The 24,677-nt window shown below is 45.4% G+C and overlaps 1 protein-coding gene across 2 annotated transcripts in view; it reads right to left on the bottom strand.

Annotated features, from left to right (window-relative positions):
* The window catches only part of SLK (STE20 like kinase), a 377,115-nt gene that overhangs the window by 96,846 nt on the left and 255,592 nt on the right, over positions 1-24,677 (bottom strand). For both annotated transcript variants that reach the window (XM_086922732.1, XM_086922733.1), the window contains one exon: positions 3,135-3,259. In XM_086922732.1, the coding sequence (XP_086778858.1) occupies positions 3,135-3,259 (125 nt within the window). The remainder of the gene's footprint in view (positions 1-3,134; positions 3,260-24,677) is intronic.

The following is a 24,677-nucleotide window of genomic DNA, read 5'->3' as shown; positions in this document are numbered from 1 at the left end:
CCTCAGTGAGGAGGTTAGTCCTCACGGCCGTGACGGGGAGCTCAAGGCCCAAGGCCCTGGCAGCCCGCGTTAGCACAACACTATAGGCAGCCCCCTCCTCCGTAGCAACGGTAGGAGGGGAGACAAAACCAGTGTCGGGCGACACTGGCCTCCCCAAGTTCACCTGTCCAGTCCTGAGAAGACTGGCACTCACATGCCAGAGGGTCCTTGGACCCCTCCCAATCCTCCTCGCCACCCATCTCCTGATACTCAGGGTCAAAGGATGGGGCCGGGTCATAGAAACAGAAATCTCCCATCGGCGTCGAGAGCGGCGCCGGACCCGAATCGAGGGTAGGACCAGGGACAACCTCGTCCTGGGACGGCGCTGGAGGAGACACCCTGGGGGTCGGCGCCGACGAGGTTGTGAGGTCGACTGCGGCGACGGGACCGATGTCGCCGACGGCGCCGGGGCCGAAGCACCCGGCCCGCATGGGGACCCAGTCGGTGCCGCTTGGCCCGAAGGCGCCGCGGAACCTGACAGAAGATTGAGTGACCTCATGGCCGCGAGGAACGCCTCAAACTCCTCCGGCGTCGCGTTCTGCCCAGGGAACGCAGGTAAGGAGCAGGCCTGCGGCTCCAGCGGAGCCGCGGGGCGGTGTCGCCCGAACCCCCGGCCACGTCGTGCGAGCGTCGGGGAGAGTCAGAAGAGCGATGACGCCTCTTCGACTTCTTGTGCCTCTTACCTGAGGACTTCGAGCCCGAAGACTGGTGAAGACTCCCGGAGCTATGATGACTCCGACTGCCGGAGCTCGAGTCGCTTGCGGGACCGCTCCAGTCTAGATTTATACGTCACGGCCAGGCAGTCGGAGCAGGACTTGTCGTCGTGGTCGCGGCCTAGACAGAGAAGGCACCGGCGATGGGGGTCGGTAACCGACATCAGTCGGTTGCAGTCGGCGCAGGGTTTGAACCCGGGCATCCCTACCAGCACCATTGGAGTCGAGAGACTTTGAAAAATGATCAAAAAGGATCGAAAAAGTTAGTCAAAAATTGACTAAGGGTACAACTTTTTCCAGATCTGCGCTTGCTGGCGCGGAAAAACGAAGAACTGACGTCAGCGCGCGTGGGCGGCATCTAAGAACTCCGACGCCGCAGATGACTCCTACCGATGCGCAAGGGTACTGCTACGCAAAAGTTTCCGGATACAGTCTGACGCCTGGGGATATTCTAAGGTAAGGAATCTAATACTAACCTGTTTCTTTCAGATGAAGATGTTTTTTAGCAACGGTCCAAAACAATACATTAAAAGTATTTCAAGAATGAAAGTGGTCCTCTTCTTGGAAACCTACATCAGGTTCTGAATAGAGCAGACCACTACACTCATAAGGATGGAATAACTTCAGAACAAAATGATAGTCATATTACAAACAGAAGGTAAAAAGGGTATTTTATAGTTACAACTTGGATTTTCTTCACTTGCAAGATGTAGTATTTAAAAACTGAACATGCCCCTTGCTTGGATTTCACATTGTACCTGCTCATTCCAGTAACACTATTCTACTACACATTTATATAAAAGTTCACAAACTTCTTTTTTCACAACTTACTTTTAAAATTTTCTATAAAAGCCACTGCAAGTGTTTTTTTCAGGTGGTCACTGACCTACATCGTCAACTGTCAGTTCACATCGCTTTGCGGAAACCTCACACTTCTGACAAGTTTGTGGAGAATCACTAAATGTCATTCTATTGACCTTCCATGTTTTTGAATATTTCAATATTTAAGGCAAACCTTAAGCAATACTGATCAAACTAGTATCCTTTCTATAATATTTAAGGCACACTGGTTACAGCTTTTGCTGAGATCGGCACCAACCTGTCCTGCACTGACACTTTTGGAGGTGGAGCAGCTCTGAAGTCTAGGTCTGTCATCAGCTAGCACACCCTACCTCACTGATGTTAGTACCGAGAAGGCAAGAAGAAAATTTATTTTGCCCTTTCATGTTAAACGGTTTCTTTTCCCTTTAAAGAAACTTAACTGACTTCTGTCAACCTTGAATACAGAGTTTCTATTGTTTTTTTGTTTGCCATTTCGAGTTACCTTCATTTCCTTTCATCACCTTCATTTTTGCCTCATTCCCATTGTTACTATTTTTGAACTATTTTTGGAGGGCAAATACCGGTCTTTTTAACTAAACCTGGTGTGAACCATTATGATCTCTAATTCTCAATTATACATTTGTATGGTAGGGATGTTACTTATTACACTGCACGCATTGTCTTCAAATATAGCTTTGTTTGGCTGGCTTGGCTGTGATAGGTGATCTGGGAATCAAAGAATATCTCTTAAATTCTGTATCCTGGAAAGTGGGTCATTTCTGAATAGACCTGCCTTGAAATGTGTGACAAGTGCTCAACTACCTTAATTATTGTAGTAATTTGTACCTCAATGAAATTACGATGGGGATAACATTCAAGGCAGCTAAGGGCTTTCTTAAATTTATACATTTTTTACCTGTGTTTTCACTACAAGAGCAATCTCACACACAGTGCAAGCTAGCTTCTTGGGAGTCTTCTTTATATTTGACTAAACAGCATAAATGAAAAAAAGCAAATAAGTTCACCTATAAACCATTGGGATATTGAAAAAACAATGGAAACCTATGCGTCTTTTTTTATTATTAAGGGACTTGTTATACAAAAATATGCTAGTGCAGGTCACTGCATCTATTGCTGAAAGGATGTGTGGATTATTTTAAAATGAAAGCATCAACAAAATAAGTAAAGGGTCAAGGGAATGAATTATTAAATAAAACAAACTACACACAACCAAACAAGTGCAATAAGAGGTCTGTGTGCAAGGTCAATATAATTTGACATTTCTTTTACTTTTAGGGATAAACATATTTGTTATTAAGACCTTGAATTGGGGATTTGTATATTATTGTACTATAGCTAAAAAACATTAGTCTCAGGGAAGCAATGAGGTAGCTGAGAAAAAATGTGCATTTCCTGAGTTGCCCAGATTTGAAACTACAGATGAAATTCTGCACCAGCAGGAAATGGCTTTGAATCCTTTAGGGTAATAATAGCAAACACTGCCATCCACACAAGGATGGCAAAAATGAATAGACATCTGCAACACCATATTTCACATACCTTTTCATGTCTTTTAAGAAGCTGGTGCCTTTGCATAAAGTACTGATCTTTGAGTTGTTGTTTGAGCAGCTGGTGTTTCTCCTGCAAATGTCGTTCTTCTAACTCCCAAATTGCAGCTTCTCGGGCTACAAGCAAAACAAGCATACACATTTAAGATTAAGTGAATTATTAGTGGCTGGTAACATAAATTCCACTGTGAGAATAGATCATAACACTTTGGTATTCCTGATGTGCAGGAGGATACCCTGTTTCGGGAGGAAACTGCAGTTTCTGTCAGATTTGGGAGTTACAACATTTGCTGGAGGGCCTGTACCTCCAGGATTCAAGCACGGACATTTCATCAGGAAAAGCTGGTGAACTGTGAAAAGGGGAAATCTGCAGGAATCCATGCACAAACTCCGAGTTGCGTAGTTATTCTCAGTCCAAGCAAAAGACTTGTAATATGAAGCAATTCACAAACCAAGGAATTTAAAATCTCCGTAGTATCAGTAATTCCCGGATACACAAATTTGTACACAATTACTTAAAAACTCTTAATGAGCACCATTCTTAATAGGGGTTAAGTTACATCCCACAGTGAAAAATAAGTACAAATATTAGTTTCAGCTTCCTTAAATTAAAGCGTATGAATTGTGCCTATTGGCCTCCACTGTGACCAGTGTTCAAATCCACTGCCTTTTAGGAATGAAGCAAGCTTGAAGGTGAGATAGGGTCTTGTTGGATTCAATTCAATCCCAAAGCCTTACTAGAAGTTGTTTACTATATATTTTTTGTATGTTATCAATCAGGGACATGGGGTGATAATTACCTGGTTCTTACCTTGAGCCCTTTTTCTAAACTGGTATTATTTCCCCCCCTCTCCAAGAGTTAGCGATAGGGGCTCCCGCCGCAATTGCATTAGTCAGAATATTAATATAGGGAGCCCAAACCTGAGGTTTGCACAGAACATACTCGAAGGGATCCCGTCAATCTCAGGAGCTTTCCCCACTCCTGCTCCTTCAATGCTTCCAAGGATTCTTTGATGGTAAAAGACATTACCTCCTCCATTACTGCCCTACTAGAGGGCCAAGTATCGGGGTTAGTTAGATGTGTTTTGGAGAGTGGCTCTGCATAGAGGGCCATCGAGTACTCCACCCAGTCCGCCTCAGAGATATGGCATTCAGGGTAAGCATAATCTTTGCGGCCATTGTGTGTGACAAGATGGCAGAAAAATCTAGTGTTTCTCTCCTTTGCTGCTCCCAGCAGATCCTCCCAAACCGTAACTTCCCACTAGGACTCGTTGGGTTTAATTATTTTAATTGCTCTAGCTTTTTAACTATCTGGCCTCATATTACATTTTAAGGTTTCCATCAGAGCTGTTTTAGCCACTCTGCATTTTTTAATCACACCATTTGTCTGATCTAGGGGCCAGGTTGCCGGGTAGGATTTCTCTAAAAAAAAAGATTTTAGTTTCCCAAAAAATGGTCTGCGAGTGGCCGATTTCTGAAGGGGAGTGCTAGCCTGGTCTGCACAATTTGTTAGCGCACTACAGACAGCACCATAAATCTCTTTCAACTAAGCCTCATTGCTTACAATATCTACCCATTTTACCTTGCGCTGCTTATTGCTCAGGGCCACAGTATTAAGGGATGTTATCCTCAAACAAGATTTATCCTTGAGGTGATTCCCTTTTAGTGTAAGGGAAAGAGGAAAGTGGTTGCTCTCCAGGCGATCAATTATCTCCATATCTACCATCTCTTGCAAATCGTAAGGTCAAGTAATACATAATCAATGTTTTTGGAGTAGTCTCTCCTCTTAACCCCTTCCATGCTTCCGTCGGTTGGCCTGTGCTCATGACGGAACCATTCCGTCATGAGTCCATAGGTTCTTTAGAACCTTCAGCACCGCAGCGGAATTCGCGCAGCGCTGAAGGGGTTAAAGGTGGGATTGGCAGTAAAATCCGATAGGGTAGGCCAATTACAAGCTCTTAGGCAATGGGTGGCGGGTAAGTCTGAAATCTGCATGGCAGTTGCACTCATCTTGGGAATCTTTTTGGCGGAAGAATAGGTGGGGCCCCTTCACCATTCATCTTGTAGCCAAAACGAATCTAGCAGAGGCTGGTAAGGCTCAAAGCAGCAGTTAAAATCACCTACAATAACCTTATGGATACCGGTCCCATAGTCTTTCAGTACAATACTAATAAATGTAATAATAGCTTGAACTAGAGGAGACAAATCAGCACAACACCAGATGTCTACTCAGACCCCGCAACAGGCAATGACCCTATAGACTTTGAGAGCTGGGGAGACCTCTCGACAAGATGTGGCCTTGTGTCTCCTTGCCGCTGCAGCTGCTCTTTGATGTAATATGACTCTGCTTTTTTCTATATGAGGGGCCCAGACAAGTAATTAGCCAATCAGAAACCCAGGTAGTCAAAATTTTTCATTTGTTCCAAGGGCGCCCCCTGCACCACCCTCATACCTCTAAAGGAACGATGGGGATTGAGTGCCATGATTTTGTATTTTATACTATTTATTTCAAGAGCCCTAGTCATACAAAAGGAGGAAAACCGATCCAATAGAGATTGGAGCCAACAGAGTTCTACAAAGAAGATGTAGGTCATCTGAAAACATGAGGATAGGAGTACTAATATCTAGATTTTGGTGCATCATGTTTGCAGTCTGCCAACCACTCCACTATATCGTTAATATATAGGCTGAATAGAATATTGTGATCAGGATGAGTTTGGACAGTACCAGTCTAAAAAGATCTTCTGGCTATTATCGATCAGGCTGATTGGTCTGTACTTGGAGAGGACATCTCGTCTTCCCTTCTTAAAGATGGGAACAATGGTGGCACCACGCCAGGATGTCCTCCCCGCTCATAATGGCATTGCCCAAGGTGTTTAAATAGGGAACCCAGATTTCAGGTTGGGATATAAACAGGTCGCCTGGAATGCAGTCAGGGCCTGGTGCTTTCTCCCTCTTAATTGGATGTAGTGCTTGTGCCGGTTCTACCATCCCAAATTTTAAAGATAGTACCAACCTCAGCCTCAAGTTCTGCACAAATAGATATAGGAATGGTAGTAGAGGGGGGGAAATCATTAGGCCATTTGCCATATAGTTCGGAGAAATGGGCAATCCATGCTTCTGGCTGTACCATCGCTTCCAGGTGATTATCAATGAGGCGGTTCCCATTAGTAATACATTTTCAAAGGCCTTCATATTCCTATTGGATAGGGATTCTTTAAGGTTGTCCCTCTGAGCTGCCTCCCATCGACGTTTGCATTTGGCCAAAATCGCCTTGTAGCCTCTTTTTGCCTCGAAGATTTCTCTATGCTCACCTTTTTCCACTGCTTCAAGGACAACCGTTTTCGCAGATCTACATTTGCCCGTATACCATCCAGGGCCCCTACCCTGCAAGTGGCCCCTCGCCCTCCCTTGTGAAGTATTGTGTCAACTGGTTTATCAATTCGCAGTGGACACCAACAAAATCTATAAAAAATTTTTATTGATTAACTCATATGGGCCTAGTGTTTCCACAAATGGGTGGCAAATTTGGGACAATGTTGTAGTATTCTCTACAACTGAGGTCCATTTGACATTTCTTCTGTTGTTAGTGGTAGCAACGTGCACAATGGAATATTGCGCTGCAGACGTGAGTTTGTTTGGGACAGAGGCATTAGTGAATGAAGCACATGGCGGCATGTGCTCAGATGTGAGTGCATCCATGGTCCCCAGGATGTCAAACCGGTTATTGCATTTGACAGCCACGTAGGTGCTAGAGTGCCTTCATCGCTTGAATTCTCAGGTGGATAGCTATGCGCTATAGGCGCGGGGGATTAATTTGTGTCGATATGTATTTCAGCTCTAGTGTGTGCAATGACACTGAACGTGGTCGGTTTACTAAAAAAGGAATTAATATACTTGCTACTTGTCCGAGAATCCGTGCCGTGTTTTCGCTGTGCCCCAGAGACGAGCGTGAGCAAAGCAGCAGCAGAGCAGCAGAGCAGCAGAGCAGCAGAGCGGAGCTGCGGTGCAGTGTGGCGCCATAACAGCATTGCGAGGCAGAGAAGCTGAGTTTGCTGCAAAAGAAACGTGTTTGAGAGCTACCGCACTGTGCCTGCTCATACCGCGAGTCGCGGCCTGCGGACTGCAGAGCTGCACAGCTGAGTGCCGGTCCCTGAGGGCTCCGTGGAGAAAGAGGTGACTGGAGGAGCGAAGCCAGCTCGAAGGGGCTAGAGTTGAGCAGCTTGGCGAGGCGAGGGGGGGAGCGGAGCTTGAGAGGTGCGGAGCTCCCTAGCACCCCCGCCCATAAGCAGGCTGATTTTCAGGCTGTTATCTTGCTATTATCCTGCTGAGGTCTGAGGACAAAGGACTGAGCAGGTCTGCCCAGAAACACACGCAGTAGAGGAGCACAGAGGAGCTCAGTACAGGCGTCGCACTATGGAGGAGCAGCTGACATTCGGGACACCAAACAGGTATCTAGCTAGAAAAACCCACTTTGCATTGCAGAGGGGGCCATCTTCCAATGTGATTTGATTTAGAAATAAGATCTTAGCATTAACCAGCGTGAGATGCAAAAGTCCAGTTTGAAAAGCTAAGCACAGATTAAAATTATATATTTGATTTGCTTATTCCATTAACTACCAGCATTAGTACTCGTTTCAAAGCTATACAGCTACAGAAGAGGGGAGGCCACGGAATTGAGAGAGGAACTTTGGGAATTTGCAGTCTTCAAGTGGTGTAACTTCAAGTGGTGTAACTGCAGACAGGGGAGCTACCTGGAAATAGGGAACCTCTTCAAGGTTCTGTTGTGTGTTCTTTGACGACTTGAAATTGCACTTTGAGATCTGTGCGTGTGAAATACTGAATAAAGGCCAAAGTCAGGGAGGTCAACCAACGTTTCTGTCATCACCCCTAACAAAGAAATGAGATCTGGTAGGGTTAGGGGGTGCTCATCTGGAACAAAAAAAGAGAAAAAAATGAGCAAGCGCAAATTGCACTGTCATCTAAGGATAGCTTGGCCGAGTCACTTACCCAAAACAAATCTGGAACCAGCAGACTATGCCCAGACGTGGGTTTGAATATAAGTGGCATCTTCCTGGAGGAAGGACACACCCAAAAGTGTCAAAAATGGTCACAGCCCAAAATCTACACAAAATTTCAGTTCCTAAAAAATCCGGGGGACGCTCTTTTATCAAGTTCAATCGCAGCACAAGGCCTTAAAACTCAGATTTCCCCGTTCATATTCTCGGATAATGGGGAGAATAGGCCTTCAGCCAAAAAGCAACAATTGGCATAAAAGGTATCCCCGGATCAAATAAACCGACTCACAATCCACAGAGCACTTTGGACCCAACATCAGCTGCACAACAAAAAATTAAACTATTGCCACTGCAGCAGGGTTCACAGAATGACCCAGAAGCCGATATATCAAAAGCAATTTCATCAAGCGAATTAGAAACATCAAACAAGATGGTAACACCTTAAGGACATAACAAGGAGAAGGATGCAGCGAGAACCTACAGCAGGGGTTTGGGGAATAACTGCATAGCAAACCAGGATCAGTCCATAATAGAGATAGGTTCTCCACCGATTAGTATTAAAAAACCAAGGATCAGCTTGACACCATCGCCAAAGTTTTGTCAATTATTGTCATCAACGCCGCACATCATTGAACCTGTACTTGGACATAAACCTGAAAACGTGAGGGAAATACAGAAGTTGGATGAGGCGGATTGGGATAACTCATTCATAAACCACATACAACAAACACCGGAGAAACTCAAGTTAAATACCCATAACTCCCATTCAGTGGTGAAAACTCCAGCAGAGAACATAAAACTGAAAGAGCCTCGGGGCAGGGAGGTCCTCTCACTAAAACCAGAGTTAGGAACCAAAGCTCACCAGCAGCTGAAAACGCCTGGGCCAGCTTACTAAATACAGTGCAAGTGTTGGTAGAAGCACTCCAATACCAGTCGGACAAAATGGACGCTCAGTTAACTTTATTAAACACATTGGCTGTGTTTGTGAAGGCAAATTGACGAAAAACTCGACGCACAGAGCCTACCCTTCTAGCTTCATGGGAAACAGCAAGTTTGGGAGATAAACTGCGGCTGCGGCCCAATAGTTGACAAACTTACTTCTCTCCCCCTGATATTCTCCCCCTGATATTGGAGGACTTGTGCGCCCAAGTTAAAGAGTCTGTACGGAATAACACCGAGCACAGCAAAAAGGCCTCCTACCCGGTGGAAGTCAAGCATGGAACAATCATAAATAACATGAAAGACCAATGTCTGATAAAGCCTGCCACAAACCCTGTAAGCACAGGATCTCCAATTAAAGACAAGGACATTAAGAAGCAGGAACTAGCAACAGGACTCTCTTGGGGTCTGGAAGAAAAGCCAGCAGAAACAAGGGCAACCTCTAATGCCAAACAAAGGCGAACTCAGAGGAGAAAAGGCAGGAACCAAAAAATAATCACAAAAAAGGAGGATTTTGCTCGTCTTTTTAATCATTTTCCATCTCCTAAACCTGACTTAGTTAATCAAAGTCCTTTAGGGGAGAAGGGCATTATACATCTGAGGACATCGAGCACCGGGCCAGGGTTGCTCTCAAACTTCAAAAAAGAGCCGGCTCTAGCGGGCTGCACGCAACAAAATCCATCAGGGGAAATCGGAAGCACCCGAACTTCCAAGGACTGCAATTTACCCAGAGAAGAAGCTGAACATCAACTATTACCACATGAAATGAAGATAAAAGATCCTATTGCACAGGATCTTATTTTCCATCGATCATTTGCAGGAACTACAGTTAAAGACAGCAAATTATCTACAATCACCATCTCTGGTAACCAGCCTGACCAGCAATTAGGAAGGACGCCAACCTATCTGCTGGTCTCTGCTCCCAAAATTGGAGAAGATGAACATATAGAACCTAAACATGAGATTTTAAGAACTGAGTCCGCCCGCGTGGAATCTACGAGGCAGCTCTATGCTGGGGCTGCCATAAATACATCTTCAGATACCCAGAGCAGGCCAGGAACTATTGTAAAGTCATTTAACCCAAGTACAAACACCCATGAGTATATTAACAGATCACAAAGTGATAATCCAGTAAAAAAAAAACATTAGGATATGAAAACAATAGAACGTGTTCCAGTATATAGATCTAGAGGGGCTCACGACACATTGAATCGCGGTAATATTCTTCGCTTATTTTCACATATACCCTCACTAAGGGAAGTAAACTATAAGATTTGGACTCAGTTGAGTTTATCAATCATGGAGGCCTAAGTGGGGGTGAGTCCACACGGACAACATGGGGGTCGGAACTCATTGCCCAAAAAATCTTATTGGAATCATTGATATTTAAAAATTGGGGCATAGAACTAAAACCCTTCACCTCTTCTGGTTATCCAGCACCTCTATTACAAAATCAAGGGGATGGCCGGGTGTCCGAACGACCTAACGCCTCTAAATCAATATTGAGAGGGGCAAGGGGTCCCTCACCGATCAACCTGAGGCAGTCTCAGGACAATGGGAGCCACCGTCAGAATCACTCCTATCGAGATCCCGGCTACGAAGACACAAGATGGCCCATGAGAGTGGGAGTCTCCAAGCATGAAATAAGTAAAAGACAGAATAGCAGGCATAATCTCTTAGAAGGTGAAATAAATCTATTACGGATATGCTCCTGGAACATCAATGGCTTAAGCAGCAAGTTGCTAGACTGCACCACCATGAATTATAAAGTCATTCCACATCATTGCCCTCCAGGAGACATGGTTAACGGATCCACCTCACCTACAAGGATATCTACGGTTCTTTGCCCCAGCTCTTAGAAGAGCAAAATTCGGTCATCTCCAGGGTGGTCTGGTGACTTACGTAAGCAACAACGGCACAAATTCAGTCCATCAAGTTGCATTAACACTGGAAACTATCGCTATTAAAATCTCATCCATAAAAAGGCCATCATATAGGCACAACGAGATAATAATAAATACATACATCCTAAGAGGAAATCTGATGACGCAAAGCAATTGGTCAACTACGTAGAGTCTTGTTTGAGCGAAATCAATACATCGGACATGATACTGACAGGAGACTTTAATCTACATCTACTTGGCTCATCAAAAGCAGAGGAAGTCTCTTTACATAACCAGTTATGGGACATACCGCATCAGCGTAGTAATTCAGCAGCAGATCCCTCCAAAATTGGTCAGCTTCTTATAGAGGATCTTGAACATCTTATGCTGCGAGCAACAAATGGAAGAATCACAGCGATACACCCCCTGCATTTACTCATCATTCCTTAACAAAAAATTAAACGCTGGATTACACCTTTGTATCCCTTACTCTCTTCAAAGAATTTTTTTAATTTAATATGGGAGATAAAGCGGACAGCGATCACCGGCCCCAGGAACTTACTTTGCATACAAATATTCCTGGATTTACAAAATGGAAGGGCTTACCTGGCACAGTTGCAACTATTAACCTCAGGAAAATAAAATTCACGCTGGCATCGCAAGATAACTTTCAGGAAAATGCTAAAAGTCTATTTGAATCAAGGGTTGGGGACAATGAAATAGAGAAATGGATAAGCTTTACTCACGCCTTGGCTACGACTTACTCTGCCCCAATTAAATCTAATACAAAGCAGGGACTTGCTAACTTTACCATGCAACAAAAGAGTAAGATAAAATCCACAAAAAAAGGCATTAATTACTCTTTGCTGCAGGTGCGCCAGGATCCAACTAACATCATAAAACTTGTTGACTTGCGACAACAGAAAGCATGCTTAAAGCGAGCAATCTAGGAAGCCAGGCACAACAACGAGGATACCCTTGGGCAAAACTGCATGCGGACACCAAACTAAAAAACAGTGCGAGATTTTGGGAAACTATATAGAGATTTACTCACCCAACGCACGAGGGCCTGTCTTCAAACATATCTGAAGAGGACTGGGCCACTTTCCTTGGAAACCACTTTAAGCAAGGAAGGTCTGCTTCGCATGCTGAAACCAGCATAGATTCTACAAAGCGGCATAGGATCTCAAAGCATCAAGTCAATGTGGGAAATGTAATTTCTGAGGAACTGCTTGAAGGAGAATCATCGGGACTTATTCCTTTAAGTGATTATACAAAATCAATTAATAAGTACATCAAGAAGGGAAGGCAAGCCGGGGCTCCGGGGCCTAACGGAATCCCACACGTGCTCTATAAACAAAACGTAGAATACTGGGAAAAGGCTCTAAGCTCCTTGTTCTGAGAAATAAGAACAACAGGCCGACTCCCTCCAGCTTGGAGGATCTCGATAATTTCACCAATCTACAAATCGGGTGATAAGTCCCTCCCCAAAAGTTATCGGTTAGTCGCCTTCTTGGGCAATGATGCAAAATACTTTGCTAGGACACTGCTGTATGAACTGCAACTTTGGGCGGAAGATAACTCAATCATTCCACTAAATCAAACAGGCTTCTCTAAATCCGTGGAGACCTCGACAAACATAATAACAATGGCTTTGTTAATTGATAAGACTGAGGCCACAAGAACACCACTACATTTATGCTTTATTGATTACCGGGCAGCCTTTGACCATGTGAACCGACAGAAACTCTAGTTGAAACTGGCAGGCTGGGGCATTCCCCAGGTTTTATTGAACCTGTTAATCAACTTGCACGCTGAAACTTGGGTGCAAGTAAAGCTCAGCGACGATTCAACGCTATCTAGGAAAATTCCAACAACAAAAGGCCTTAAGCAAGGATGTGTACTGGCACCAACGCTATTCAACCTGTTTCTTGCAAATCTTATTCCGTTATTAAATGCCTGCAACTCACACTCCCCAAAGATTGGGAATTTAACACTACCATGTCTCCTTTACGCTGATGACCTAGTATTGATTAGTCAAACGAAGGTGGGTCTGCAGCGTCTTCTAGACATCACATCCCAATACTCCGAGGCTAATGACTTAACCATCAACCTGGAGAAAACCAAAACCATGACAATCAAAAAGAACCTGAAGAAAATACTGGTCTGGTCTTGGGATAAGATCCAAATAGATTCAGTCTCAGAGTATAAATATCTGGGGGTGATAATTGATAAAGGCGGGCATTTTGTAACCCAAAGAGATGTAATCAAAAGGAAAGGCATAGCCTTAGCCGTGTCAATGAGGAACCTAAACTCCAGATTAACTGGCCCCTCACTCGCCCCTTTGGTCGAAGTTATACGAGCACAACTTCTTCCGACAATAACTTACGGGAGCGAGGCACAGAGAGGAAGGGATTCCAAGCTCATGGACACCGTGGTTGCTAAAGTATACAGAATGGTCTTAGGTCTCCCTATACGAGTCTCTCCAGCACAAATCAGGCTTGAGTTTGGCGTGCAAAAACAGACTGTTGCAAGGAAAGGTGCAACAGTTATTTTCTGGGACAGAGTCAGGAAATCTAAACCAGGCACCTTAAACTGGCACTTATGGACTGAGTTACAACAGAAACAGTCATCTCCAGCAGCGAAATATTTAGCTACTAGTGTGTCAATCCTGGGCCTAACCGACCTTTGGGCAACCCCGACAAGCCACTGTCTTTTCAAAAAAGCTACAAAGAAAATTGTAAAAATGGAATCTTGGATTGAAGACAAGGCAGCCCTAGCAAAGAGATCGCATGGCTGGTTGACCCTGGGCACTTACTCTTCTCAGGCTGCACAAAAGTACTTAGCTTCCGGCTTCACCAAACATGTAAAAATTAAAATTTTAAAATACAGACTAGGCGTGTTGCCATGCACATGGCACTTTCCACATTGGCTGAAAACCCAATCTGATTTTAAATGCCGTCTGTGTGGGACAGCGGAGGAAGATATGCTGCATCTCATCTGTACGTGCAAAGACCTAACAGAGGAAAGGAGACAGCTCTTAAAACCACTTTGCAATCAGAGAGGCATCCGTACACGGAAACAAGCCGTGTTAGCGTGCTTTTCACCTGCCGGCTTAACTGCAGGCTTGTGAAATTTTTAGGAAAAGTGGAGAAGAAAATGTTAAATCAGATCAGCACTGCAGCTGACAAGGAAAGAGACTGACGTTGCTAGAATAATCATTTTTATTAACGGACTGCAATATTATAATGTTTTTTTAATCGATTTTAACTTTTGAACTTGCAATGACTTATTTGTAGCAATGGTTTTAAGTAACTCTGCTAAATAAAAGTAAACTGAAACTGAAACTGCTACTTTTCCCTGGCTTTTTCCATTTTTGTCTTTGTTACCAAGAAGCCTTCGATCTCTTTGATCAACGGGTTTATTTCGTCCATGGTACAATTATCTGCTGAGTATCTTGGCTACTTCTTTCCTTTCCCTAGCTCGGATAGCTTATCAATAGCCTTGCATGCCAAAATTATGAAAAAAGTATGTTTCATATAATTCCTTGCAAGTTCTTATAAGTAGTGTGTTACTCCTTAGCAAAAGGTTTGCCAGGTGCAGGACTTTTAGTTACAGTATTATCAGCACAATCAACCACAAGTATAACGGTAAGCCCAGTCCTAGTGCAATTAATTGTATAAAAATTGGTTAAATACTGCGTAGCAGGATTCAACTTTACACTTCTATCTAATATTAGAAAAGAAAACACACAGGAGTAGTGGGTAAACAAATCCCACAAAATTGTGTAGTATTGATAATGCCAAGCTACAGAGAGACCAAGGAAGCGCATTGAAAACCATAAATTAGACGAAATAGCCTTTAATCATGCCCGGGACAAATCTATTATTAACCAACCAATGTGCCACTGAAAGAGGCACCTCCACCCATCAGAGGTAATGGCAGTGGGCCTGATACCTCACATCAACTGGTGAAGGCAGATACAGTATGTACAGCACCCGAAGTGAGAAAAGCTTAATTGTCACCCAGCATGGTCACATCTGTAATCCTCAGCCTCGTGATACGGACAACCATGCGTGTCTCACGGTACAAAGATAAGGGGCCCAGTTGACATGTCAGTCAGAGGTTCTGTAAGGGATCTGTGGCCTTAGACCTCTGTCTATGGCGTCAGCCGAGCTGCTAGATTCAACACAGTGTCTCGTTTCAGTTCCCAGAGTATAGGGTCAACCTTTCAAAGAGCATGAGGAGTTCTTACCGCAGCTGGTGAAGAGTGTGCAAGCGAGGAGCCAAGGGGGGTGGCCCTGCCCGGTCTCTTCCTGGCACAGGACGGGCCTACCCTTGGCCCAGTCTTCGCCCGCATTCATCCTGAGCCGCAGTAGGTGGTTGGGCACTTTTCAGTATGGGGAAAATAGGCAGCAGCCCCTCCTCTTGGAAATAATGGACTCTGGGACAATGAGTTTCTTGGGGCCAACAAAGAGCAGCAAGTACACCAAACATCACGCACGGCGGTCAATGGCTGGGTGTTTTTCAGCACGTGGCAAAATCAGCGACAGCCCCCCTCCTCTTGGCAGCAATGGACTCTGGGACAGTGAGTCCCTTGGGGGCAACAACTCCCCTATCTCACCTTGAGACAAATGGAACATGGAAGATTTAGATTAAAATTTTCAATGATGGCATACGTATGGGAAAAGAGAGAGGGTAGTTGTTGCCAATGAAGTCTGATTGTGCTTAGTGCTTTATCGATTATCGCCACATGGGACCACAGGACCAGTACTTAGTGAGGTACTATGGGGAATGTTGTATTGGGTGAATGGATAGGGCCCAGAAAATTGACTTGAATGAGTGTGCGTAGAGGAGAAGAGTAAAACAGTTGTAAGATAAAAGTAAGAAAAGGGTGGACGTTAGAAGATATGTAGAGTAAGTAAAGGTTAGTGCAGGAGAGTGGGTTTACACATTATTTCGAGAATCTGTGGCTAATGAGGACAGTGCCTTTATAGACCCAGTCCAAGTGAAAGTAGACCTATGATGGTGTGGACTTTGCAAAGGGTGGGACTGGCATACAATCAGAGGAGAAGATGAAGGGAGGAAGCAAACGCAAGGTGGTAGAAAGAGGAAAGAGGGAAAATTGGATGAAGATGGAAAAGCATGTAAGGTGTTGCACAGCTAAGTGGAGACTGAAGAGATACAATGATTATGTTTAGGTCTTCAGTTTGTCCTTATGAGGGAGTTGCTTGGAATCGTCCCTGTCTGCCATTTTCTCTTTTATTCATACATTCCTATTAGAAAGTCTATGGGCTTTATTTATGTGAACTATGGAATGTTATGTGAGAAGTGGAAGCCTACCTCTAGACTCTTGGTGCATGTTTTGTTTAAAAAAAGACCTCTTTTCCAGGGTCTGAAATTTCCTTCATTAAGATAACTTTTCAAACATTATTTAATAGAATTACTGGCAATTAAATTATCATTTGGAATAAAACCGAAAACAAATGCATTCCAAGTGCTCTAATCAAGGGTAACCAAGTTTTTTCATCTGGGTATGAATACAACCAAAACAATGTTTAGTGGAAGCGCCCTATCGGTTTAGAAGGCAATAAGATTGCACGTTATATACAGCAGAAAATGAGTCAACTAAATTAGACCAACTTATGGAAATCATCACTACAAACTCAACCCCCCATTCCAATGACATATTCCTCGGCGACTTCAATCTCCATTGGGAAAACTCCCTAGACAAGCAGGTCAATCCCCTCAAAACCTTCTGAGCAGACCACTCCTTGATCCAAGCTATCTCAAAGCCTACTCACTCTAAGGGTGCTACTCTTGACTGGCTCATCTCTAAACAAAATACGATTCAATCTATCCTGATCACCCCATGTGACTGGTCAGGCCATCACATCATCACCTTCCATATTTCCTCCACTACCAAGAAAACATTTCCGCAGCAAAACAAGCCTAAACAATGGATAAGAAACACGTAGAACCTCGACTGGAACAACCTAGCATCCCACTGTGAGAAGAACAAGTTACTTACCTTCGGTAACGCTTTTTCTGGTGGATACAGTATGTGCCTGTGGATTCCTCACATTGTGAATATCCCCTGCGCAACAGCCATTCGGAAATTGTTGTAGCTCTCCACGCCGGCGAGGTCATGGATAACGTCACAGAGAGTACGACTCCGCTCGCGACCCCGCTGACGTCACTGGATCCATAATAGGGCCTCGTCGGCGTGATGACGTCAGTTCCGCCCGTTTTTTCGGTGCCCCCGAGGCACACGGACGGACCGACATAAACAAGTATAATACACACAATACACAGTATTTGAACTAACACACATAGTGTGAAAACAAATCAAAAGGTAAAAACAATCAAACATTCCATTGTAAAATACAATATAAATACTTAAAGGTATAGAAGAGTGGACAACGGGGAGGCGGGTGGGCATGTGAGGAATTCACAGGCAGATACTGTATCCACCAGAAAAAGCGTTACTGAAGGTAAGTAACGTGTTCTTCTGATGGATACATCTGCCAGTGGATTCCTCACCTTGTGAATAGAATCCCACAGCAGTCCCCACTCCCGGAGGAAGGTGTCCACTCTTTAATACCAGAAAATCTTGGGGGACAGAACACGCAAAGTGGGCGTCCCTCCTCACTTCGGAATCTAAGCAGTAATGCTTTGTTAAGGTGTGGAGGGAGGCCCAAGTTGCCGCTCTACAAATGACCTCTACAGGTACACCCCTAGACAAAGCAGATGTAGAAGACTTTGCTCTAGGAGAGTGAGCTCGTATACCCTCTGGAGGTTCCTTACCAGCCAGGGCGTAGCAGATCTTAATGTACAAGATAATCCATCTTGAAAGTCTGCGCTTGTGCATCGCTCTCCCTTTCTTGCAACCAGCAAATCCAACAAAGAGCTGGTCGTCCACAAGATAGTCTTTAGTCCTATCGAGATAAAAGCTCTCCGCCCTCTTAGGGTCCAAGCGGTGAAGCCGCTCCTCCTCCTTGGAAGGGGGAGGATAGAAGGTAGAAAGGGTAATGGACTGCCCCAGATATAAGGGAGTTACCACCTTAGGCAGAAAAGCAGCCCTGGTCCTGAGTACCATTCTTTAAGCATGAATGATCAAGAATGGGGGTTTGGAACTCAGAGCTTGAAGCTCACTTACCCTCCTTGCCGAGGTAATTGCCACAAGAAAAAAAGTCTTAAAAGACAGCAGTCTCATGGGACACTTGTGCAAAGGTTCTATGGGTGAACCCATCAAGTAGGTTAGCACAAGATTTAAGTCCCATTGAGGCATAATAAAAGGAGTAGGAGGTAAGACCCTTAATGAAACGTAACACAATCGGTGACTTAACAAAGACGGCTGGTCCGGAAAACAAAGGAATGCAGACAAGGCCGATAAATAACCTTTTACAGTTGACACAGCAAACCCCTGCTGGGCCAAAGAAAGAGCAAACTGAAGTATATTGGACAAAAGGGCCCTTAAGGGGTCAATAGATTTCTCTCCACACCACGAAACAAATTTGGACCACCTATAAGAATAAATTGACTTGGTGGAAAGCCGCCTGGCTGAAAGAATAACATCCACCACGTCAGGCGGGAGAGAAAAAGAATTCTGGTTGCCCCGTTTAATCTACAGGCATGAAGGTGTAAGCTCTGGAGGTGGGGGTGTAAAACCAGCCCCTCCATCTGAGAGAGGAGGTCTGCCCTGAGAGGGAGACGGAGCGGCGGGCACGAGGAGAGGTGGAGAAGATCTGTGTACCACACCCTTCTTGGCCAATCCGGGGCAATCAATATGACTTGGGCCCGGTCTTGGCGAATCTTCCTCAGAACCCGAGGAATCAAGGGAATGGGAGGAAACGCGTAAAGGAGTTGCGAGCCCCAACTCAACTGAAACGCGTCCCCCAACGCTTCCTGCATCGGATACTGGAGACTGAAGAATGACGGGCAGTGAGCATTCTCGTGAGTGGCAAACAGGTCCACCTGAGGCGTTCCCCACGTCCGAAAGACATGACAAACTACCTCTGGATGAAGCCTCCACTCGTGGTCGACTTAGAACTGCCGACTGAGACTGTCTGCACGCACGTTTAGAACTCCGGTCAGATGATTTGCCATCAGACAAATCTGATGGTCCTGAACCCAGGACCAGAGGCGCAGAGCCTCTCTACAGAACACTGCAACCCCACTCCTCCCTGCCTGTTGACATACCACATTGCAGTAGTGTTGTCCGTCAGGACTTGAACCGACTGACCACGAAGGGAGGGGTGGAAGGCCTTGAGCGCCAGACATATCGCCCGCAACTCTAGAAGGTTGATGTGAAGCAACCTTCCCCTGAAGACCAAACACCCTTGATCTCCAGGTCCCCCCGATGAGCACCCCACCCTAGAGTGGATGCATCTGTAAACACTGTGGCCACCGATGGAGGTAGATGGAAGGGTTTTCCTTGAGACAGATTGCCCACCACGCTCCACCAAGACAGATCCGCTGCAGCTTCTCCGGAGATCCTTACTGACTCCCTGAGCTGATACCACTGCCTGCGGAGGCACCACTGGAGCGCCCTCATGTGCCAGCGTGCATGGTTGACTAACAGAATGCAGGAAGCCATCAGACCGAGCAGACGGAGGACCTTCAGGACTGGAATGACCGCTCCATTGTAAAAGAAGGGAATCATTTCCTGAATCTCGAGAATCCTTTGAGGAGGAGGAAATGCTCGACAGACAGTAGTGTCCAGAACCGCCCCTAGAAACAGGTTGCGCTGTGAGAGCACCAGGTGAGATTTTTGTACATTTATCGAAAACCCCAACTTGTACAACAACTGGGTTGTCATTTGCAGATGATGACAAACCTTCTCTGGTAATTCCGCTTTGATCAGCCAATTGTCCAGATAGGGAAAAACAAGAATCCCCGATCTTCTGGGATGGGCTGCCACCACCGCCATCCCCTTGGTGAAGACTCGAGGTGCAGCAGTAAGACGCAAACTGATAATGTTGCGATCCCACTGTGAAACGGAGATACTTCCTGTGCGACTTCAGGATGGGAATATGAAAATACACATCCTGCAAGTCGATCGACACCATCCAGTCTTCTTCCAGCAGCGCCTGAAGAACCTGCGCAAGGGTAAGCATCTTGAACTTCTCTTGCTTCAGATAAAGATTCAAGACCCTGAGATCCAGAATTGGACGGAACCTGCCATCCTTCTTGGTAATCAGGAAGTAACGGGAGTAGCACCCCTGACCCCTTTCCTGCTCTGGAACCACCTCTATCGCACCTTTTTTTAGCAAGGTCAGAGCTTCCTCCTGTAGGAGAAGGAGATGTTCTTCTGAGCAAGCACCTTGGCAAAGAGGGTAATTTGGAGGGAATTCCCGAAAGAGAAGAGCATACCCATTTTCTACAAGATTGAGAACCCATAGGTCTGTAGTGACCGATTCTCAATCCTGCAGAAAATGAGTAAGCCAACCCCTACAGGACCAACATGATCCGGAACGGGGAATCTAGGGCTGCTTTGCTGCGGTGATAGGAGGAAGAGGAGGAGGAGGGTTGATGACCTCGTGGACGACCTCTACTTTTTCCTCTATACGACTTGTATAGAACATTCTGTTGTTGCTGCTGCTGCTGCTGACGAGGCCGGCCATATGAACAAAAGGATGACTTCACAAATCCTCTGTATTTTCGAAAAGAGCCTCTAGGTTGAGCTTGCAAGCCAAGTGATTTTGCTGTAGCTTTGTTATCTTTAAACCTCTCTAAGGCAGCGTCCACTTTCTTACCAAAGAGTCCTGAACCATCAAATGGTAAGTCCAACAGAGTAGCTTGAACATCTGTTGAAAAATCCGTAGACTTCAATCAAGCACCTCTTCTAGTAGCCACTGCAGAACCCATAATCCTTGCCACCGAGTCAGCTGTGTCTAGCCCACTCTGAATGACCTGACGTGCAGCAGCCTGGGTATCGTATAAAACCTCCTAAAAATTCTTCCTGGCAGCAACTGTTTAGATGAGTCCATCAAAGCATGGATGTACCTACCCATCAAACAGGTAGCATTCGTAGATTTCAACACCATGCTTGCAGAGGAAAATACCTTCTTGGAAGACTGATCAATCTTTTTTGATTCCCTGTCAGCTGGAACTTGAGGCAAAGCTCCCGAAGATCTCTTTGAGCATGCAGCTTGAACCACTAAGCTCTCTGGAGAAGGATGAGCAGATAAAAACTCCGGATCGGCAGGAGCCACCCTATATCTTCTTGCTAAAGACCTGGAAACTGCAGGTGCAGAATGAGGTTTTCGCCAAACCTCTAGCACAGGTTCAAGAATAGCCTCATTGAAAGGCAAGAGAGGCTCAACAACCGAAGAAGGTGAATGGAGAACCTCTGTTAATACATTTGACTTGAACTCAGTAGTTGGGAGTTGAATGTCCAATAATTCAGCCGCCTTTCTAACAACCACACAATAAGGTGCTACATCTTTTGAAGGTTTATCAGAATCAGGAGAAAACTCCCATTCAGGAGAAATGTCCAGGCCACTGGCCTCTCTCAATTCAGCAAAGTACTCATCAGAATCATGCAGTTCACCTTCTTCCATTTCCTCACAATACCTATCCTCTTCTAAAACCCTCTGGGCCTCTCTACTGTATTGTGTCTTTGGCACAGACGTCGACGGATCCATAACCGACTCCGTCGGATTCGGAGCAGGCGTCGTGCACGGATCCGATGGCGCCGCTTGCGCCGAACGAGGCCAAACAGAAGGTGCCGGTGAAGATGGAAACGGCAACGGAGCCCTCGGCGCCGGGAAACTCCATGACGGCGCCGTCGGAAGGAACGGCATAAAGGGGGCCTGGGCATAGGCATGACGAATCCCCAAATTAAAAGCTAGTGGACCCATGGGACCCGCAGGTGCACCAGAGGGGTACATAGCCCTATGAAAGACTCCATACATGGCATTAAGGCAATGCGATGGGTCTTGTCCTGGAGCTGGGAATGGAGGGTAAGCTCCTGGTACTGACTCCGAAGCAGGTGCTCCTGTATTCGGGCCAGCCGGCGCCGATGTCGGAACTTCTTCTGGATTTACCTGCTCTTCCGGCACAATGTTCCTGATCTGGAGCCGGAGAATGGACCGAATCCGGTGATGTAGCCGTCGTCGGTGATCGACGCCGAGAGACTTCAGGCGAAGCAGACTTCTCTGGTGAAACCGGATTCGATAGCGAAGGAGAGACATGATCCTTCCTGTGACGTCAAGGCAAGGTCGAACTCGGCGCCGCTTCTTTATCAGATCGATGCCTTGAAGAGTGCTTCTTTCTCTTATGTTTCTTCGGCTTTGAGTCCCCCGACGTCGACTTCGAGCCCGACCTCGACTCGGAACGAGATCTCGATCTCGACCTCGACCTCGACCTTCTCCTACCTCTTTTCTTCTCCTTTCTCATCTTGGCCATAAAGAGCTTCGCCTCTCTCTCTTTCAACGCCTTTGGATTCATCTTCCTACAGCATCTATCGACGTCATGGTCGGAAGACAAGCACCAAACACAATCTTCGTTCAGGTCAGTGATGGACATCTGCTTACCGCACTCCCTGCAGGGCTTAAAACCAGATTTCCTCTCAGAAGGAAACAAGAGAAACAGAGCAAAACAGCTAGATATAAAAAGTAACTACGGAGAGTCCCCAAAAAACGGTGGCGTCGACGGCGCGGAAAAAAGGGAACTGACATCATCACGCCGACGAGGCCCTATTATGGATCCAGTGACGTCAGCGGGGTCGCGAGCGGAGTCATACCCTCTGTGACGTCATCCATGACCTCGCCGGCGTGGAGAGCTAAAAAAAATTCTGAATGGCTGCTGCGCAGGGGATATTCACACGGTGAGGAATCCACTGGCAGATGTATCCATCAGAAAGTTCTCATCCCCCAACAACATGTCAGACGTCAATGACCTCACCGTTCATTATAACTCCACGATGACCAAGGTCTTAAACCGAGCTGCTCCACGAATACTCAAATGTATTCCAAAGAAAGACAATAACCCATGGTTTAACGGAGCCCTGAATGAAGAAAGGCGTAAACTTAGATCTTCAGAACGTAAATGGAGACAACATCCCTCCCCCCTCCATCTTAAACTACTTCGGAAAGCTAGAAACTCCTATAACAAAAGTATTCTACAATCTAAAAAAGACTTCTTTAGATCAGAACTAGAACATGCCAGAAATAGACCTAAGAAACTTTTTGAAATTCTTAAACAACAATCTGACAAATTGGCTGAAACTTCACAATCTACTTCAAAATCACAGCTTTGCAGTGGAGAATTCTCTTCTTTCTTCACAGCAAAAACTAACTCCCTCCAATTTGAGCTTAACATGGCAGCAACTAATTCAGCCACCCAAAATATAACTCTCACTGGTCCACTTTCAAACTATACGATCTTAATGACATCACCAAAACCTTAGCAATTCCTAAACTCAACAACCACTTCAACGACCCAGTCCCCTCAAACTACCTTTCCCACATATACCAAGTCATCTCCCCTCTTTGGACCAAAATCATCAACGCATCGCTAGAACAAGGGCCAAGTCACCCCTATATTAAAGAAACCGACAGCAAACTCTGCCGAACCCAAGAATTTCTGATCCATAACCAACATTACCATGCTAGTCAAGGTCCTGGAAAAATGTATTCAGCAACAACTGAACCAACACACCATGAACTTCAACCTTCTGAATTTCCACCAATCAGGTTTCAGGCCTGGCCACAGCACAGAAACAGCCATTCTGCACATAGTTGACGACGCCCTCCTAGCTCTTGACCACCACAAAACCTGTCTACTAGTTCTGCTCGACCTCTCTTCAGCCTTTGACACGTCAATTACGACAAAATTCTAGGAAGGTTGGAAAACAGGATGGGGTTATCTGGCACAGTCCTTCAATGGTTCAAATCCTTTCTGGAAAACAGAATACAATTGTTCATGGTGAACAAAAATCTCTCTCCCTCCTCACCGAACATTCTAGGAGTACCACAAGGCTCCACCCTATCACCTACCCTATTCAACCTATATGTCGAACCACTAACTCAACTACTTCAGCAAGCGAACATTGTCTACCATATGTACGCAGACAACACTCAACTTTACATCAAGATCTCCTCCACTGAAGACAAAGACGATGAACCTGGCACTCGAAAAGTCCGTCCACTGGCTAACTACCAACTTCCTCAAGCTAAACTCACAAAAACCAGAATTTCTTTTAATCTCCCCCCACCCCCAAATACCTCCCAGGAGACAAAAGAATGGACCAAGTGGATCACTGCTTTGAGCTGTACGCCAACTTTGGTGGACTCCACCAAATCATTCGGAATTACACTAGATAAAAATCTTAACATGCAAACACACATCAACCTGTTAGCTAAAAACGCACGCTTTCACCTCAGTTACCTTAGAAAAATGAAACCGTTCATCGAAAACCCGGACCTCAAAACAGCAGTTCAGTCCTTAGTCATCTCAAGGCTGGAATACGGATGCACCACTCTTGCGGGGCTTCCCAAAATCCCAACCGCCCGTCTAAAAGCCTGCCCCAACGACGCAGCAAGACTCCTAACATGATCCAGAAAATTTTACCACATATCACTATACCTGATAGCACTCAACTGGCTACCTTATGAAGCTCAAATCCACCTAAAAATTGCATGAATCACTCACAAAGCGCTTCACCACAATACGCCCAAGTACCTATCC

Source organism: Lissotriton vulgaris, chromosome 5, assembly GCF_964263255.1.
Source record: "Lissotriton vulgaris chromosome 5, aLisVul1.2, whole genome shotgun sequence".
Lineage (NCBI taxonomy): Eukaryota > Metazoa > Chordata > Amphibia > Caudata > Salamandridae > Lissotriton > Lissotriton vulgaris.
Note: the sequence above shows the minus strand (reverse complement) of the source record. Positions and strands in the feature narration are given on the sequence as shown.